General features: G+C 37.7%; 2 protein-coding genes across 5 annotated transcripts; one reads left to right on the top strand and one right to left on the bottom strand.

Annotated features, from left to right (window-relative positions):
* The first annotated feature begins 1,581 nt into the window (after positions 1-1,581).
* LOC131011861 (replication factor C subunit 3) lies at positions 1,582-4,744 on the top strand. Its single transcript, XM_057939744.1, has 9 exons — positions 1,582-2,040; positions 2,484-2,700; positions 2,991-3,070; positions 3,150-3,309; positions 3,452-3,533; positions 3,823-3,952; positions 4,033-4,096; positions 4,168-4,236; positions 4,482-4,744. Exons 1-9 carry the CDS (start codon positions 1,848-1,850, stop codon positions 4,579-4,581), a joined length of 1,095 nt encoding a protein of 364 aa, XP_057795727.1. The 5' UTR covers positions 1,582-1,847; the 3' UTR covers positions 4,582-4,744.
* Positions 4,745-5,396: 652 nt separating this feature from the next.
* Positions 5,397-15,103, bottom strand: LOC131011860 (protein CELLULOSE SYNTHASE INTERACTIVE 3). Of its 4 annotated transcripts, XM_057939741.1 has the most exons (8): positions 14,817-15,102; positions 14,473-14,694; positions 14,122-14,227; positions 10,678-13,741; positions 7,848-10,392; positions 7,000-7,454; positions 6,589-6,705; positions 5,397-6,297 (listed from the first exon to the last, which is right to left on the bottom strand). In XM_057939741.1, exons 3-8 carry the CDS (start codon positions 14,184-14,186, stop codon positions 5,887-5,889), a joined length of 6,657 nt encoding a protein of 2,218 aa, XP_057795724.1. In that variant the 5' UTR covers positions 14,187-14,227; positions 14,473-14,694; positions 14,817-15,102; the 3' UTR covers positions 5,397-5,886. The 4 variants fall into 4 exon arrangements, with proteins under 4 accessions (XP_057795724.1, XP_057795726.1, XP_057795725.1 ...); XM_057939743.1 differs by having other exon boundaries at positions 6,603-6,705; positions 14,473-15,103; XM_057939742.1 differs by having other exon boundaries at positions 14,122-14,236; positions 14,473-15,102.
* Positions 15,104-20,512: the final 5,409 nt, after the last annotated feature.

Below are 20,512 nucleotides of genomic sequence, written 5' to 3'. Positions count from 1 at the left end.
CATTACTAACACATTGGGTTGGATTTATCGCTCACTCTTAGCATGCTAAGAGCCTAAGACACAACAATGCCTTTTCAGCGGATGGCTAAGATCTCTTAAAGTCAGAACACTGGTCTGAACTCCGCTCTACTTAAACACTCTTTTCACTCAGTTGAAAGGAGGTTCGAAGTACAAACTAGATAACAGAGAACTTGCTCTCTGTAATCGGAACTTAGGCTTTGGATATACGATGTATTTGCCTAAGGATCTAAGAGAATGTATGAAATCAGTAGTCTGATTTTGGGCTTTGAGTATTCTCTTCTTCGATTCAAATCTTTGAAGGCTTTGAATGGCTGAGATGTAATTTTGGCAGCGTTTCAGCTTGTGCTTTTGAATCGGTGAAGGTTGAAGTGATCCTTGAGCTCTATTTATAGGAGAGGTCTTGAATAGATCCGTTGTGAGAGTAATTCGAATTTGGCTGAGGGTTCAATCTTCGAGGTTCCTTGTTTGGTGAGAAACGACGTCTCAGGTACAGGAGGTAAGGCGCCTCTGAAAAATAATCACAAAAAAAAAAATGTTCTGCTGAGAAAGGACGATCCTCAATATCTCTGCATTTAATGCGGTTGTACTTGAAAGTGCGTAGCTTCTTTTTAACTCTAGAGTTTCAGTTCGAGGAAGAATGTCAACTGATACTTGACTTGAGTATAAGTCCGCAAAATCCACGTAGCCAACATTGATGAATCAGTCATAACTGATTCTTCAGTTGAGAAACTCGTTTAGTCAAAACATCAGCATTTGACTTGGTGTTTTATTGCAACTTCAGTTGAGTTCTTCAGTCTTCAGTCCTCCGATCTCCAGTCTCCAATCTTCAGTCCTCCTTGTCTTTAGTCTTCAGAACACTAGATAAACTAGAAAGTGGACTCCAACAGTTGAGTTCGGAAAGTTCTAGTCTATTACAAATAAAACTTAAGGATTTTGGTATCATCAAAACTAGGGCTATGATATTTCATTAAGTTCCCAACATAAATAAATACAAAAAATATTTAATAAATAAATAAAAATTTTCATACACAAACATAAATAAAAAGTTGTAGAAAACAATGAAGGGAGAAAATAAAATATTTTAAAATTCCATAACTTTTCGTTTTAAATTCAAGAAAAAAAAAATAAGGCAAAAGAACTCACTGTTTATATACTACTCCCTCCGTCCCGCTTCAAATGTCTCCTTTCTTTTGGGCACGGAGATTAAGAAATGTGTAAAAAGTAGATAAAGTGGGTATAAAGTAGATAAAGTGGGTTGGTGGAAATTATTTAAATATTAGGTATAGAGAGAGAGTGTTTTGCCAAAAAGGGAATGGGTCATTTGGAGTGGGACAGCCCAAAATGACAAATGGGACATTTAGAGTGGGACGGAGGGAGTAGATTTTATCATATCCTATTCGTTTTGATTCATCGTTAACATGAAAATACGTACCATATTTCATAACATAATGTTTACAATTTGGAAACAACCTGTGTTATTAAAGGTACTAATGGAATGCAATTTTTTCCAAGTACAGCCAACATTAATTGGCGCCAATCTCCTCAACGCGCCCGTGCACCTCCTCTGCGGTTCTTCTCTCTCCTTTCCCGTCCAATTTTTGTAAAAAAATAGGGAAACTCGTTCTTTTCAAATTCCTTTGCTCAGTAAAAACGCGACTCAAATTGTAGAACCCTACAAGCTTCACTGCAGGAACCGCATCTCAGTCCAGCAGAGGAAGTGCCCCGCCCACTCTCCTTCACCATAAAATAAAAGTGCACGAAATTGAGAGAGAGAGCTAATTGCAGAGGCGAAAAACACTAGCATCGTACGGTGCCGTTTTGGAAGAATGGCGGAGGTAATAGATGTGATGGACATCGATGACGACAACGGCAACATCAGTTCTGCCAAGCCCAACCTCAAGGGCAAGAACGTCGTCGTTTCAGCTGCTCCACCGGACACCAGAGCCACCCCCTGGGTCGAGAAATACCGCCCCCACTCTCTCGACGACGTCGCCGCCCACCGTGACATTGTTGACACCAGTATGTTTAACTTACGCTTATTTTCTTCTTCCAACACTTACCACTCGTCAAAAGCCCTGCCCTTGTTACACTGTTGAATTTTTATTGCGCGTTGGAGAATTTGATGTTTAATGAATTCTGGCTTCTCCATGATTCCTGTGTAAGGAAGCATTTACATTTTGTAGCTGTTGATTTTTCGGTATGAATGAATAGTGTTGGGATTTCGTCAAGCAATGCTACTATTGTTTACAATTTAAATATTCTGCTCATTTTGTTTAGGAGTTGATATTACTGGATGTTACGCCGGTTGATGTTTGCATTTAGGGGTGTCTACCATTACATTGTTATCTTTATGGGTAGTTCTTGTTATTTAATCCTGTGATCTTAATGGTTTGCTGGACAATTATGAGTTTAGTTTATGCTATCCATTGGTTATTTACATGGTTTTTTTTCCTGTGCCACAGTTGGTAGATTAGCAACTGGGAACAGATTGCCCCACCTGCTGCTTTATGGACCGCCGGGAACAGGGAAGACATCTACCGTTTTGGCAATGGCTCGGAAACTTTATGGGAACAAGTTGCAAAACATGGTTCTGGAGCTGAATGCGTCCGATGATCGTGGTATTGATGTTGTTAGGCAGCAGATTCAGGACTTTGCAAGCACCCAGAGCATCTCGTTTGGGTATTTTCTGGGACACATGTGCTATTTTGTGCTATACCTTTTAATGTTTCTAATCAGTCACTTTGATTTAATACACCTACAAAAAGCTACATAATGATGAACAGCTAGGGAGATTCTGATGCTAAGTGTCAAACTTTTTCTAGGATCTGGGAAGTTTGCTGTTGACTGGCTTAGTCCTTGTGTCTATCCAGTTTATTTAGTTATTTACTGAGATATTGCATTGGTCCTTTCTGTTTTGGATTTAAGAGGTCACTTCAATCAGACCTATCTGAGTACCTTGTTTCTTATAGGGCAAAGTCTGCCGTAAAATTGGTTCTACTGGATGAGGCGGATGCCATGACTAAGGATGCACAATTTGCTCTTCGAAGAGGCAAGATTTATTTTACTTTTCTTGACATTTTTATTCAATTTGATTTAAATTACGAACTTCTGCATTATTTGCTTTTCAGTGATTGAGAAATACACCAAGAGCAATAGATTTGCTTTGATTTGCAACAATGTCAATAAAATTATTCCAGCACTGCAATCGAGATGTACACGGTTCCGCTTTGCCCCCCTTGATGCTGTTCATGTCAGGGAGAGGCTCAAACATGTAATTGAATCTGAGGGGTTAGTTTTATTGTTACTTAGCTTTTGATGGTTTGTATCTCTTACATCTCCACTAGAACCTAAATTTGTTTGAAGTTATTATATAGTTGATGCAGATTTTTTTGAGATTAATATCAATTTGTTTCACATTTCATCTCTTCAGACTTGATGTTCCAGAAAGTGGTATGAAAGCTCTTGTACAGCTTAGCAATGGTGATATGAGAAAAGCCTTGAATATTTTACAGGTATCATGCTCGCATAATCTCATTTGTTTTATATATCTCTTTAGCCTAGCTTCATCATCAAGCCAATATTAAAATGGAAATACAGAGTTCATAGATGGTCAATTAGGCTTGATCTTGTGCAGCCTGGCCCTATGAGGACTTTGTTAGCAATTTCCCCATCTACATGATGGTGCCCATATATCGTTCGCATAATGCTTCTGCTTGGAATTTATTGTGCTCAATGTAGCCGTAGTCCCTTTTTCTCTTAGCCTCATGGTAAAATAGTCTTATCCTTGCTGTTTGTGTGCAGTCAACACATATGGCCTGTCAGCAGATCACAGAAGAAGCTGTGTACTTGTGTACTGGGAACCCTTTGCCTAAAGACATTGAGCAGATTTCCCATTGGCTCTTGAATGAACCCTTCACAACTAGCAGCAAAAGTAATGTTCACTCTGAATATCTCTATATCACCATTACTTTTTGATGTAGGTCTGCTTATTCTGTTGTTTTAAACATCCAGGAATCTCTGATATGAAGACCAGAAAAGGGTTGGCTCTGGTTGATATTGTGAGAGAAGTTACCATGTATGTGCTCAGATATTTGTTTATTCACCACATGCATCCCCTCTTCCTCACATCTTACTTCTTGATATCAGGTTTGTCTTTAAGATCAAGATGCCACCAGCTGTCCGCATTCAACTTATTAATGATATGGCTGATATAGAGTATGTGTTTTCCTTTATGTTTTTCTCAGTTTGCTGAACTTAGAGCTGAGTTATGAGTTGACGTTATGCTTTAAATATATGCCTCAGATGCTTCAGTAGCTTTCTATTTAGGAAAGGCAACTAGATTTCAATGTGGATAACTTGCATATACTTTTGTCACGGTCCTCTACGTTGGGCACAACTCGTCAAATTTGTGGCTTGTGTGAGTTTTATTAGTTTTGTATTAAGTGCTAGTTGTGCTGCAGATATAGGTTGAGCATGGCATGCAATGACAAGCTGCAGCTGGGGTCATTAATTGCTGCTTTTACACGAGCCAGAGGTTCAATAGTTGCTGCTACAAAATGATGATCATGTCTTGACTAGTTCCTCTTAGCGTGCTACTCATTTTTATGTGCTATCGTACAGCAAAGACTCTTTTGTAGTTTGACTGATTGTGGTGTATATCTTTGTACTTGAGAGATGTGAACTTCCTCTTTGATAGGCTGATATCAATCGTGTTGACATTTTAGAGGCGTTTACTTTGAATGATATCATAAATTGATAAAATATGAAATTAAATATTTGAAAGATAAGATGATAAAATTAATCAAGTAGATGGTAGATTAATTTGAATTATTTTGTATCATCAATGCTATCACTTCAAGTAAATGCTCCTTGTAGCATTTATTTTATTCATTATTTTTTGCTGTCTTAGAAAGTGTAGATCCCAGCCATGATGAGCTATAACAATGTCTTGAGGTGCATATTACGGCGTCCAAAAATCCACTTGACATGTTACATTACATGTGTATTTCCACATTAGATTCGGCGTGGCATGTAACTTTTTCGATGTTCAAATCTATGCCTCATGACATTATTGAAAAATATTAAAACCGTGTATATACTAATTTGAAGAAAAATAAAGATTGTGGCAAAATGTGTTATTTTTCCATGTTAATTTTGTTCGATCAAAGTAAAGTTGTGCTTTTAAATTGAGGCATTCTAGATAAGGCTATGCTGCATCTTTAGGGAAAGATGAATATTTCAATTTTGCGGAGCTTTTGATGTAAAATTAGCAGAATTCAGATCAAATTATCACACTTGGGATTCAAGGCAAGAAGATGGATCGATTTAGAAATTCGCAATATACTCTAAACGTGAAATAGAATGGAGAAAGAGTATACAGGAAAATTACAAAACTCATGCATTTCAAAAGGCTATTTGCATTTACATTTACGCGATACGATGTTACTGATACATAATACTAAGTGCAGCCTCATTTTCACCAAATAATAGAGGAGCACATTTCCAATTACAGCTGCTAAACCACTACATATTCTGTACATAAAGAAGTTGCATTTCAAACAACTAGATCGAGATCTTGGTTATGGGATGGCTTTCATCCCACTTCCCACTAAACCTGGCCAACTTTCTATTATGTTTATATAGTCTCTTCAAAACTTGAACATTCTAGGCAGATATTCACATTGGTATAAGATAATTTAGCTTCATGTGTTTCACCATTTTTCAAGTGGATGGTTCCTTTTGCCATGCCTCACCTCAAGATTTTGGGCCCTTTGCAAAGCATAGCTCAAAATATTTTCCACAATTGCCAAGCCGTTACCTCAAATGGTGGGATATGTTGGTGCTTCGTCCTCTGATACACACTTTTTAGTCGACCCTGTTGGACCAGGTTATCTCAAGTTCAAGCGTCCGTTCAGACCCTTCCTTATGGGTAGAGCCATCTTTATCTTTAGGGCGATCATGGTGGTGGCTGTGGCTGTGGCCCAAGCCAAAAAGGCCACCATGCCCTTCCTTATGGCTAGAGCCATCTTTATCTTTAGGGCGATCATGGTGGTGGCTGTGACTGTGACTGAGGTTGAAAAGCCCACCGTGCCCTTCTTTATGGGTAGAGCCATCTTTATCTTTATGGTGATCATGGTTGCTGCCGAGGCCAAAAAGGCCAGTGTATCCTTCCTTCTTAGAGCCCTCTTTATCGTGGTGGCTGAGGTTGAAAACGCCACTGTGTACTCCTTCATTCACAATTTTGTCGATTTGAATTGTGACCTTACCAAGAGTACTCTGAGAAAGTTGAACAATGTACATATTAAAAAACAAATGCAGAGAATTTTAACCCCATTTCAAGTTTATTACCGACAAGAGAGGTAATTGGTTACCATTATTACAAGCAATATATACAAAATGGATATTGCTTTCTATCTTGATAGTTTCTATTGGGAAGTAGAATTGCCTGTAAAGTGGTTTGCGCTTAACATGAATCTTTATTTTTTGGAAGGGTATTATGATGAATCTATTGGACATGATAATTTATAGAAGTTCCCTGTTACTATTAATTGAGCCGAAAACTTGTACCTTTCCAAACGTACTTTTGTTTCTGCACACAATGTGCAACTTTTGCCCCTTAGGTGGCACATCAAAGGCCCACGTAAACGCTTCTTTCCATTCCGGTGAGGTGTTATGGTTCACAACCTAAAAGTATATGAGAGTCATTTGTAAGCCCACTCTGAATATGAGCATCTACATCTACAGTGAAAAACACACAGCTAATGCATGTATATATTAGTAAATAAGATGAAAGAAATACTAGTAACAGAAAATCTTCCCAGATTCATAAAGTTACAAGTAAGAACGGAGCGATGCAAACATATAGTTAAGACCAAGAACATTACGTTTTATGTCCAATCATAGAACTGATACTCATCCACATCATATAAGCATAACAAACTCAGGGTGGTAACATTTGGAAAATAAATTATTCAATACCTTAGTACGCCTAGGAGGGCCATGACCTATAGTCAATCGGCAAAAAGCATTGGTTCCTCCTAAAACCTGTCTCAAATTGTTAGCTCGGTTAATGGTGACTGTTAAGCAACCGGGTAAGCTACTCAATAAGCTTTCTACTCTTTCCTGAAAACTTGGTGGACAACTTTTCATAAGCTTTTGTAAAATAGGGATGGCTTCCGCTGCAACCATAGCTTGGGATTTTGATACATCTAGTGGCATGGTTGACCATGAATGTTTCAGCAAACACAAGGTAGTCAACGTTATATCCTGAGCATTCTCGCTCCCAGCCCTCAGTGCTGTGACCAAATGGGATATACACAGTGTTGCAGCTTCAGAGATATGAAGCTTTTGAAAATTTGAAAAGATAACAAGTATTGTCCTCAACACCTCTTCATTGACAGTGGCTGCGGACCATAATTCTCTCTCCAAAGCAGCTGCAGAATAACACAGTTCAATAAAGAAACCCCTCAAAGAAAAGTTGTTCTGAATTCACTAACATAGAGCGAAATGGAATATGTAGTCAGCAGAAATATCTAAATAAAAGAGAAGGAAAAAACCAGACACTATTCATTATTATTTGAAGGTGTAATGCTGCATAACCTCATAAGTGGATCTAACCTTAAATTTAGAATTAGAAATATATGGCTTATAAAGCTTTCCTTTGTCTACGGATTTTGAAAAATAGAAGATGGAGTTCTTGATCTGTTCTTCAGAACCAATTTCAGCCACACCAGATATTGCCTAAGTGCAGTAATCTATCTATTGCATAGTTTTGTCTATCCTATAACAAGAAAAAGTCAAAGCAATAATTTTCCAAGAGTAAATACCTGTCAACGACCTTATCAGTTCGGTTGACACATATTCTTGAAGGGTGTGGTTTGAAAAGAGAAATTTGATGAGCAATGAGGCTTGTCCAACAAGTTCTGGATCTGGGGACATCACCAGTTCTTGAATCACCAAAACACCACCAGCTTCAGCAACTGCTCTTCTATTGGATCTACTGCGCACAACAAAGTTTTGTAATGCACAAACTGACACCATTTTCATTTCCTCAGTTGGCTGATCTTGAAGAAGGCTTACTAGTGCCCGACATGCCGAGACAGAAACACTAGCTCTAGCAAGCCCTTCATGTTGGGAGAGATCACCAAGTGCAAGAGCTGCGAGGAGTTTACCAGTTTGTGATTTTGTTTGAGGGTCCAGCAAGTACTGAGATAGGGGTGCGATCGCATATTTAGAAGCCTTTGTTTCCCGTATTCGTGTATTATTGAATAATGCTTCTAGTAGCCTTGCTGCTGATTCTTCACATCGGTGTGACCTTAGTAAGTCCAACAATGCATCTATAGCACCGGCTTCAGCCATCAATTCGGCACTCGAGGCCTCTGTCTTCTCTTGAACAATGAGAGCGTTTAATGCAGTCTTAATTGTGTTATCTGCAGTTGAGTACAACATTTTCACAAGTGCTTCAGCTGGAATGTGAAGATAGTATGCAGAATCAGACCGTAGAAGGTTTGAGATAACTAAGGCAGCAGATTCCCATAAATCCACGGGGGGTAAAGGGTTATTTTGAACGATGACTTTGGAAAGTTCAACTACACCACCTGCATCGTAAACTGCCTTTGGCCAACTTAAAGAGATACTCTCCAATGCCTTTATTGCAGTTTTTTGTATGTTGAATATGCCAAGTCCAACAAGATGGACAAGAGGAACTATTGCACTTCTTGTGGTTATATCTTGCTTAAAATGTTCTTGTGCAAGGAGATGAGACAGCAACTCTGCACCAAGCTGCTGGATAGCTTGAGATGGGGATTCAAGAAATGAGGTTAGAGGTTCAATGACTTGACTAGGAGTAAGTTTCAAAGTCGAAAGACTATGTGGTTTCTCCAGAATGTTAACAAGTGCTTGCAGTGCACTATGGTGTCCCCACAGTCCAAAATCTTTCCTAAGGAGCACCATAAACAGAGGTTCCACGATTTTTGCAGCTACCGAGCTTTTTGAAATGGCACTACTGTTTGTCAAGATGCGGAAGAGTTCTGCAATCAGTGCACACAATGAACTTGGAGCAGTAGGGAGTAACTCAAGGCATTTATCTATGATTCCAGCATTGACCATATCCAACTTGCGTGGAGTTCTGTCTTTGCCCAATTTAATAAGTGCACCGATGCTTGCTTCAATAAGCCGATAATTTGACCCAGAGACTAGAGCAACAAGCATACTTATAAAATCATGTCTCGATTTAATTTCCAATAGTCGTTCATCATCCAATAATCTCTCAAAAGCACAAACACCAGCTTCCACTGCCTTTTCACTATTAGACTGCATCAGCAATATCAAGGGTTCCAAGCATTCAGAAGCAAATCGAATTTCTTTGAATCTTGAATTACCAAAAAGCACACGGCATAATTCTGCAGCGTCACATTTCAATTTTAAAGAAGAAGCAGATACAAGGATCCTGCAAAGACTATGAACAAGATTGCCTTCAACTTCAGCCAGCATAGATGCCTTTGTGTTGCTATCTGAAGTCAACTTAATTAAAGCACATAAAGCAGCCTCTTGTTCACATTCAGAATGAGCATCAAGCATGGCAGCCAAAGGCTGAATTGCTTGTGTTGATGATTCAGAATCTCTTATATTATCAGCATAAAAGAGTTCGCTCAAAGCTCTAGCAGCACTCAATCTAGCATTTCTTGATCCCAAATGGAGAACAGCAATGAGTTGATTCATGCAACTAATTGCTGCTTCGTATCGAATAAGATCGTGATTGGTAAACAATATCCTTAACAACTCAGATATAGTTGCCTCTACTAAGTCTTGAGGGCTCAAAGATAGGTATTTAGTCAGAGCATCCAGGATCCCAGCTTCAGCCATGAGTTGTTTATTAGTATCATTTCCATCTGCAATCTGAATTAAAAGGCGAACAGCAGATGCAGGGGCTCCAGGTCTATCTGGGATGGGTTTCAATAAGTCAACAAGCAAGGGGATGGTCTTCCGAGCAACAGAACCTGATCTGACATCATCAATTTGGAATAGAGTATCTAGAACCACCAGATCAGGATTCCTTGCCAGAGAAAATTCTTCAGATAAGGCTATCAGATTCGGCATTTCTGATTCCAAGTGCCCAATTAGGGTTACTAACCCAGCTACTGCACCTGAGTTTGCTATGGCAAGGTTTATTCCTTTGTCCCGATGGCAAACAATACTAGCCATTGCCTGAGCAGCAAAGAACCTGTCAATCACTTCGTCTGACTTCAAGAGGACAGCAAGTGAGTGCACAAAATGCATCATCATCGGCGAAGAGACAACTTTATAATCCTGGAATAGTACAGCTGCAAGAGCAGTGCTGATCCATGTTCCCTCTGAGTCCTCAAAATCTGCCTGAAATGAGGAGTCAACTTTTAGGAAGCATACATACACACACACACACACATATATATATATATATATATATAATTACACAAAATATAGTAACAACAAGAGAATTTAAATATGGGATTGTTAGAAATGACAAATTGTTAAAAGCGTATAAATAATAATGCAAACACAACATATATAAATATAAATATTCAATACACATATATGCTATGAGAAATAAGGCATAAATGAAATAAATTAAAGGAGATAGTATGCCCAAAGAATTGTAGCAGAAAGAGTTCAGGGTACCAGGTCATCATTAGTGTGTCTTGCAATCTTGTCATGTAGGACTTCTAGTCCCCCAGCTTCCATCACAGTAATTTTGTTCTCTGAATGAGATGAAGAAACTAAGCAGAGCAACCACAAGGCGACAGTACCTCCCAAGACAGTTGCAGGATCAGGCACATAAAATTCATCTCCATCTCGAAAAGCTGATCTATCTCTGTAGGCTCTTGGAGTTTTAATTTCAAGATCAGGAGAATAAGGAGAAGAATTCTGCTTGACCATATCTACTAATGCATAAATTAGAGATTTCATACATCCAGATCTATCAAGTACATCCAGCGATCGAGTTTTATTTACCTTGGCAGCACATATTAGCAGTGCTGTTCCTCCAACTGTCACTTCTAGGCTTCTCGATTTCACTACTCTATTGGCTAATGCACCAATTGATCTGGAATATGAAACCAATAAATCGCCTAGCCTAATTGGTTGATCCCCAGAAAGTCTAGACAAAATTTCTATTGCTTTATCTTGCATTTTGACCGGCCCCTCACACAAGCAACGGACCAGAGGCTCTAAGCTTGATGGAGCTTCAGAAAGGGCGTACCATGGTGAGTAACTTGAGTTGCGGACCTGCTTCATCTGAGACAATAGTGAAACAACCTCCAACACATCGGCAGCATCATTGCTACTCGTATCCATTGCATTTAAGGATTCAACAAGAGCAAGAACAGCAAACCGGCATTGGCCACTCCCAGTAAGTACATCACCTACTGGAAAATGCTTCAATAATTGGCAAAGAGCTCTTGAAGCATTCTTCTTACCCTCTAATGATCCTTCTTCTAAGACTTTAATTATAGCTGAAACAACATCCTCAGCCAGTGCTTCTTCAGCTACGTGAGGATCTGATAACAGATTAGCTAAAGCGGCCATTGCCGTTTCTGCAGAATCAATTGATGATGTTTTGGCTAACTCGATTAATGGCTTCACATCACGTTCAGCAATATAAGACATCTTATTTGTAGACTTGGTAGGACGAGATAAAGCGCCCAACGCTCGAGCTGACTGAGTTGCAATTCCTTCAGTTTTGCTAGTTAAAAGTTGTATACATGGATTAATAACTTCATCTGTTGCAAGGCTATCACATATGTCTTGCCGACAGCTGAATAAATCTGTCAAAACAGATGCTGCATATTCCTGAGTCTTCTCATTTGATGATTTGAGAATCTTGACGAGTGACCTCAAACCTGTGTTAGCAGCACCACCCTGACTCACGAGATCACTGCATGGTGCTACACCAAGTATATGTCCTAAAACTTTGATGACATGGACCTTGGAGCTTGGAGGGTCCCCATAGAGCAAAGCCAACAATTGGTTAATTATGGCTGAATCAGCATCCCGAACAAGCTTTATTAGGGCATTAGCCGCAGCTTCTTGCCCCTTTGCTCCACCATGCTTTAGAAGCCACAAAAAAGCGGAGATGGCTCCAGAACTTACAACACAAGCTCGAACATCTTCACTATAACTGCCCAAGTTGGACAAAATATTAGTTGCAACTTCTCTTGCCTTTTGGGACCCAGCTTCTACTAACTGCACAAGTGGTGGAATCCCACCAGCTGCTGTGATTGCCCACTTGCTGTCATCCACTTGTTCAGTCAGGATTGCAAGCATTTCAACTGCATACTCTTGGTTCTGTTCACTGGACAAACCCAATGCTGAAATCAGTATTTGAATTCCTTCTCTCTTTCCCAAGGCGTCCCACACACTTACCTCTTCAGTGCATAACTGAATTAGCGACAAAATTAAATATTCTTGAGCATCACCAGTAGCCATAGTTATGAGCCCAACTAGCGCCCTTTTAGCTTCTGACTGATTGGTACCAACTGAAAGATGAGGATTGCCATATAGGCTAGCCATTGCCTCAAGGATTCGTTCCTGTACAAGTTTATTATCTCTAGGCTTTAAAAGCACTACTAAAATACTTTCGACCTTGATTGAATTAAATGGTTCTTCATCACGGCTCAGCTTGAAAATCATTAAAATGTAAGCAAGTGAGCCTAGGATATCGGGAACTGGAGCTGCTAACCTTGGTGAATGAGAAAGTTCTGCAAGATGAATTATTAATGCCGACATACCCCCAAAGATATTTGCTAAAGCAAACGCTGAGTGCTGCTGAAGAGCCTGCCCCCACTCTCCTTGCATACCTTCTTTGGAAGGAGCAACTACACCTCCAATTAGTATTTGCATACCTTGGGAATCACTAATAGCTTGCTTAGCTTTCTCTGATTTCGAAGAAAGTGCTTCTAATGCTTCAGCAGCACTGGCTCTTACAGAAACATCTTTTTGTTCACTTAAAAGACAGAGCAAAACTTTGATTACCCCAGAATCAATTATCTTCGGAATAGTATCTGTGAAAGCGAACACCAGGCGTGCTAGGAGAGAAGCAGCATTGGACTGAGCAACAATATTATCAGAATGTAGAAGGTTGACAATTACATCTACTGCACCAGCATCAAGAGTTTTCATCAAGGTCCCATTTTTATCCCCACAAAGATTTCTCAGTGCCCCTGTAATAAATCCCTCCACCACTTTTTCCTGCTTATATTTTGCATTCAACGCCTCCCATAAGGATGACACCACACCCTCTGTAACAAATATCTTCATGCCCACATGATCATCTGAAAGTCCACCTGAAGATACTTCACATAATGCCTCTGCAGCTGCTTTCCTAGCTTCTGTTGCATCAGACTTCAAAAGTGAGAGTAAATGGGGAATACATCCACCTAGAAGCACCTTTAATCTTAGATCCTCTTCTTTACACAGGGCACTCAATGTCGCAGCAACATTTATTTTTGCCAGCAGACTACCATTTCGAAGAATAGATACAAGCAGAGGCATTGCCTGACCATGAGATCCAATAAGAGCTCTTCCTTCCTTTCTTGCTCTGGCTATACCTAGCAAACGAGTTGTAGTGAGCTCCTTCTCATATGAGGATGCGTTAGAATGTAGTTGTTCAATTAATTGAGCAACTCTCGTGATCGCCTTATCTGAATCATCTGTATCAGCAGCTTCAGCAGCTCCATTTGAATCCCTGAAGATAGGCATAATATTAGTTCATTACAAGTTGGCTTTTTATGCCGAACATGTCTTTTTACATAGAATATCACATTACATAGCAAGAACATAACGATTAAATTTTTGCAAGTCGAAATTGCTTGTGATTCAAAGCTTTAAAATCCATGAGTTGCTGGGCAATGGTTTTGAGCAGTGAACTAAGAATTTATTTGTTTGTTAGAAAGCAGGAAAACAAAATGAAGCAATTAAAATTTGCTAGTTCTGTGTCAGAACTACTTAGTTGCAACTCTTTGAGCTTCCAATACATAAAACGCAGAGTAGATCCATCTTTTTTTATTCTTCTTGGAAAATCAAGTTTACGTCATGTCCAAAAACATTAATGAAGAGCGAACTTACTGATTCTTTTGCCACAGAGTTGAAGGGTTTTTCTCCTTCTTTCCAACATTATATATCCTCGACATTTGCAAATCGAGTCTACCCTTTTTAACAAATTCTCCGCCACCTGTAATTTCTTTCGAATTAAAATATCTCTATCAAAATTCAAAGCCAGCATTCAATTTCCTAATATAAGACATACATTTTGTCAATTCTAACTCATAACGCACTTTGGCAAATTTACCTCTAGCCCAGTTCACATTGTTTAAAACATGCTTTAACATTATAACATACATTGATCCTTATCCTAATAATCAAACACCTTATCCACTTACAAAAAAAAGGCAGAAAATCAAACTGTCATCAATTTACCTGAGCCAAAAAGTCGGCGAAAATGCTTGCAGATTTAGCCTCCTCGTAGCTCCTCTCCAGATTCAAATTTTTTCACTCCCAAAAATCTCCGAACCACTCAATTTCTAACGATTTTTTTGTACATTTCACATGAATTACTCGTGAGAGTGTTCTCCGCCAATTCACGCCACCGTTGCAACGAAGCAGAAGCTGAACCACCACCCAACAACCGCAGATCACCGTCTACAGTTGCAAATATTTATGTAATTGGCGTATACCGCATATAAACGTAGTGCAATACGCGCATGCAACATTTACAAACATTTGCATTGCAGTAATGTGGAATTAGGAATTAAATACACGACCTTCAGCGCGACGATAAATCAAAATTGATGACAGAGAGATCGGATCAGGTGAAACATTATTCTATGCGAGGGGCAATCCAATCGAATCACACCAAATTGACAAAATCCATGAATTGACGTGAATTAAGAAATTAATGAGCTAAAAATGTGAAGAAAATTTGGGGAATTATTAACTCGAGAAAATCGTCAATGGAGGTAGAAAGGGAGGAAAGGAGAGAGAGTGGTGGGTTTTCCATATTTTCATTTTCTTTCGTTCTCTTTCCCTGTCTTTTTCATGTTCCCTTTTGCATCTACACTTTAATTATCCTCCGTTTTTTCAATGTCTTTTTCGTAATGGATAAATAAAAAACAACCGTATTACATTCATTTTATTTTTATTTTAATGCCAAATACGATGGCCACTACTCTTTGTGTTTGATGTATATATATGTTTAGGTATAATCTTTATTTGTCTATATTTTATTAAAAATGGCTTTATGGTGATTTTTTTTTGGTTAAAATTTTCATATTGAATTACATATATATTTTTTAAAATGATTAATAATGATTCTTCAATTAATAATTTTTTAATTATGATGTGGCATTAATGTGTTAAACACGGGCCATGTAAGGTGACAATAATGATTCTTCAATTAATAATTTTTTAATAAGTCATTTTGAAGCTTAATATATACGCAAATATGAATCTAATACTATAAAATTTAATTAAAAATAATAATAGTAGATATGTTAATATAAATAAGGGTTAATTGCCTATAAATACACAAACTATACCCAAATTTTGGTTTTTAATCAAATCTATTTTTTTGGTCAAAAAATACATAAACTTTTAATTTTTTGGAATTTGACATGACCCCAAAAGTTCGTTGGCCAATAACTTGATTGACTGAATTTTGATGGCCAATCTGAATGTACAGTTGGAAAGCTATTGACGTTGTCTTTCTAATGATACTTATATTGTTGGGTTTTGGTAACCGGAAGTGGTCGAAAAAAAAGAAAAAATATAAAGTTTCATGACCTCAACTTTTATGCCATTTTTTTACCACTTCCGGTTATCAAAACCCACCAATATAAGTATCATCAGAAAGATAACATTAAAAGCTTTCTAACGGTACCTTCGGATTGCCCATCAGAATTCAGACAATCAATTTATTAGTCGACGAACTTTCGGCTTCGGTCAAATTTCAACATTATAAAAGTTCATGTATTTTTTTCCAAAAAAATAGATTTGGTAAAAAACCAAAATTTGAGTATAGTTCGTGTATTTATAGGTAATTAACCCTATAAATAAATATAAAAAAAATAATACAAACATATCTAAAGATTTTATAAATCTAAACTATAACTGAAATTTAATTTTTAAGATGATAAAATCAATTATTTATCTATAAATTTATATTAAAATTAATGTAAATTATACTTTAAAAATAATATTTTTAAATTAAAAAGCTTTGAAATGAGTTCATATAAAAAAAAGTACTTCACTTTGCAGTTTTCCTCGGCCTCGGATTCCGCCGCCGCCGCTTTAAAACCGATTTGGCGGCTTAGTTCCGGTCATCTTCGGATTCAAGCGTGGCAGCCTTACAAAGCTTCGTCTTCCCTAGCACAAGTTTGGTTGCGTATCTTTCATCTTCCTCACAAATTTTGGCATCCGGAAGTTATTGCGGGGATCGCGAGACATGTCAGGGCGCCGATCAAGATCGATGGGATATCGGCCATAGCTCGAGTTGGGCACTTTGCTCGTGTGCTTATTGAAATGGAGGTTTTCGGTCCGGTGGCTGGTTTTTTGGATGTCAAATGCGGTGCTCAATACTTCACTTTGGAATTTGGATACGAAGATCTCCCGTATTATTGCAATACATGTCTTGTTACTGGCCATTCTACTAACTCTTGCAGGAGACATGCTAATGAGGACACTGAGGTGGATCGCAAGGATGCCACAGCCGTTGAGGGCTTCAAGAAGGTCAAGAACCGTCGAGGGCAGAAACCGAACTGGCGTCAGAAGAACCGAGGGCATAGCAACCCTCACTTGGACGAGGGTGAAATTCCGATCCCTCATGAGACTACGACGACGAAGAACAATACACATTTTGAGATGGTGGAAATGGATGAGGGGGGTCACAACGCAGTGAAGGAGTCTCTCAATTGAACTCTTTCGCAGCCCTGGACGTCATAGAAGTTGGTGAGGAGATGGGTTTTGGGGCTGGAGAAGATATGGTACAGAAACGTGGGCGTGTGGATGCTGAGGATGTCCCTGATGACAGGGCAGACCAGTTGGTTGGTACCAGATAACCGACGGATAATACAACTGTTTCTTATACACAGATTGTTATCACCCCGACGCATGGTAGCAACACAGATCTGGTTTTGATTGTGACGCCATGAAAGGCGACGATGGAGGATCCCCCCATATCTCGTGGTCGAGGGCGTCCAAAAGGGGCTACCAAGAATGGGAGAGGTTCTGATTCCTCTACAAGCACTGGCTCCGGCGTATAATCAAGAATGGTATGTCCTCGGATTTCCAAAAGCAGCAGGCCGTGCTACTGGTGCCGTTCTTGACACTCCGTCACCGATGCAGCATGCTCAGTCTGGAGGAGCGATTCTGCAAAATTTTGTGATTAACTCATCTTCCGAAGCAGCCCGATCTATGTCGGCCGTGGTCTCTACAAAAAAGAAAAAATGGAGAGATATGTTGGATGACGAAGATTCTTTTGACTAGGAAGATCCTCTAAGAATGTTCTCTTAGTTTTGGCCATTTTTCGGTTACCCGTGGTCTCTTGCGGGTGCTTTCGCTTGTTTTTATTTTTTCTCTTTTTTTTTAATAAAATTTCTATTTCAGCAGAGTTCATATAAAAAAATATAAAAATAACAAATAAAAGATAAAACAGTCGTAACTTTAGCATTAAAACAAAGAAAGAAAGAAAAAAAAAAGGAGAGAGATGAGATGAAAAATAATAATTTTATGATTTCAAACGATCCTAACTTTTTCGAGTTAAATTTAGTTTTTAAAAAATTTACATCTAAATAAAGATCTTATCATGATCTTTAGTTTAACATCCATATTGAACATTTCACGAACCGAATTTGATGATTTTTAGAAAATAATAAAAAAAATGTGAGAGAAAATTTGGTTGAAATCATATAATCAATATATAGATTGTGAGAGAACGAGTGAGATGGGGGAGTTAGGAGAGACTAAGTGTAATAAAAAGAGTGATAGAAGGAGAGAGAAAAATTAGCAGAAAACTATCTGTTAAAATTTGTATTTTCATATATTATATAAATATGGATAATGATAGAATAACAATTAGTGGCATGAGTAAGCCTCTTGACCCGTTTGGGTTTTATTACTCGAATTGAAAATTTTGATTACCCGAAATTGATTTTTGCCCATTTTCAATAATCGTTTTCAAATCGATTTGGGTATTTGGTTGATGTGTGTGATTTGGTTATCTATTTTCGTGTCGTTTTCCATTGATTTTGTTATGATATTACCCAAGTTGTTGGCATTTGGCGCAGGAATCAGATGGATTGGAGATGGATCTCGTGGATGGAAGAAGTTGTTGGAAGCTCGGCGATGAAGAAAGTTCGGGAAAGGCGTGAAGTTGAAGAAGATGGCGTGACTTTTGAAGAGATTTAGAGATTGGGCTTGGAATCATTTGTTTAATTTAATTAAGCCTAAAACTCTTATTTTTATTTATTTTTGTGGGCTTAATTTGGAAGAGCCGATCAGCCCAATTTATGGGATATGGACGGTTATTTTGTTAGGGATTTTTAATCCCTTAGTTTTTGTTTAAATAGGAGCCGCATGCTTTAGTAGAGGGATATTAGGTTTTTAATTCTTCTTGCAACACACGTTTTATTTTATTAGATTAGAAGATTAGTTAGGCAATTAAATTTCTCTCTATTGTTTTTTTCTTGGAACTAGCAATTGGTTTTGGGAGATCAAGTGCACTAGATGTTTCTTCCCTTAATTCCTCAAGTGGTGACTTTTATATTTTAATTCCAATTTCATTTATTTTATGTTTGCTTTCATTTATTTGACTGTTCTTAGTTTAAATATGAGTAGCTAAATCTTTAATTCGGCGAGAATAATGAAGTATTGATTTAATAATATGTGAGACCTAATTGAGCATATAATTAATTCATGTTGATTCCGATTAATTCATTGTGTTTAAAGATAGTTCTGATTTTATTTAAGGCTGATCAACTTAGATTTAATTGAATTACAGTCAATTAGTTCCTACCAATCCGTAATTGTTGGAATATGGCTGATTAGTGATAAAGCTACCATGTTCGTAGTAGGAATAAATTGGTGGATTAATTATTACTAGCGTATCTAGGATAATTGGTCTAAGTTGGGTTCCTTCATCTTAATGTTGTTAGAATATTAAATTTAGGTCTGACGTCTCCAACTAGGTTATATTTTAATAAGGGAAATAAGCAGGTCTGGCGTCTTCAGCTGTTTATCGACACAGTAAGTAGGGATTGGGGTACATTCGTTGCTTTCACGGTATCCTATAACTGGTTGGTTGATATGGATTAATTCATCTTTGAGTCGATGAACAGAGTATTAAATTGATATGGATTTATTCGAGCCGAGTTACCTTTCATTAATTGTTTTCTAGAATATTTTCGTGCTTCGTTTATTTTCTTAGTTTATAATTAATTCTCTTCAATTAAAGGTGTGGTGGCTACACCAAAAATTTAGGTCTTTAGGGATTTGGATTATTTTACCTGGTCTCTGTGGTTCGACCTTGTTACTACTATACTATTTAATTCTTAGCCAGTGCAGGAATTATTTGGTGGAATACGACGTCCACCATTGGCCAAACCTTTTCGGTTAACTAATTCGATTAATTGGGTATCCGAACACTCATTTAAAAAATAAAATTCACATAAATTGTTTGTTGGAGGAATCAAACTCAAGTCTCCAACAAATACAATCAACAACTTATCCACTAACCCAAGAGTCATTTTTGTTCTTTTAATACAACATAATTCTATATTAACTAAATATCAAAATTTTGAAAATATAATTAAAATTATAATTATAATTAATATATATATTGAATTATTAATTAAATAAAAATCGGTTATTCGGTTAACCCGAATCGGTTATCGGATTGATAGGTACCCAAAATTTTAAAAAATCTAATAACCAAAATCGGTCCATTAATCGAAAAAAATTATCGGGTTATCCAATACTCGTCATCCGTTTAGACAGCCCTAGGCATGAGTATTATTTTCTTAAAAAAATTGAACAATTTTCTGAACGTGAAAATCATGACTCTTTACTCTATAGAACTTAAAAAAAAAAAAAAAAAAAAAAAAAAAAAACCGTTTTAGGTATAAAATAAATGTGTGTGTATAAAATAAAAGTATATGAAAAAACGTTTTAGGTAGTTACAAGTCCAACAATCCAACATCGACAAAGCATATGGGAGGGGTGAGTTGGATTGATGTAGCTATAGGGCTACTTGTATTTATTGTTGAAAGTAAATGTTGAAATTGTGTATGTATAATTTTTTTGAAAGGTATTTTTCAAATAATCACATTATTAGAACATGGAACAAATTTAATTACAACCAACACTAATCATCACTAGTCTTAGAAGTGTCAAGATCATCCCAATCCATTTTTGGGTCGGATTGGGCCACGTTTATAGGCACGTAGGTCCGATTTAGCCCAACTAA

Source organism: Salvia miltiorrhiza, chromosome 2 (genome assembly GCF_028751815.1).
Source record: "Salvia miltiorrhiza cultivar Shanhuang (shh) chromosome 2, IMPLAD_Smil_shh, whole genome shotgun sequence".
Classification (NCBI taxonomy): Eukaryota; Viridiplantae; Streptophyta; class Magnoliopsida; order Lamiales; family Lamiaceae; genus Salvia; species Salvia miltiorrhiza.
Note: the sequence above shows the minus strand (reverse complement) of the source record. Positions and strands in the feature narration are given on the sequence as shown.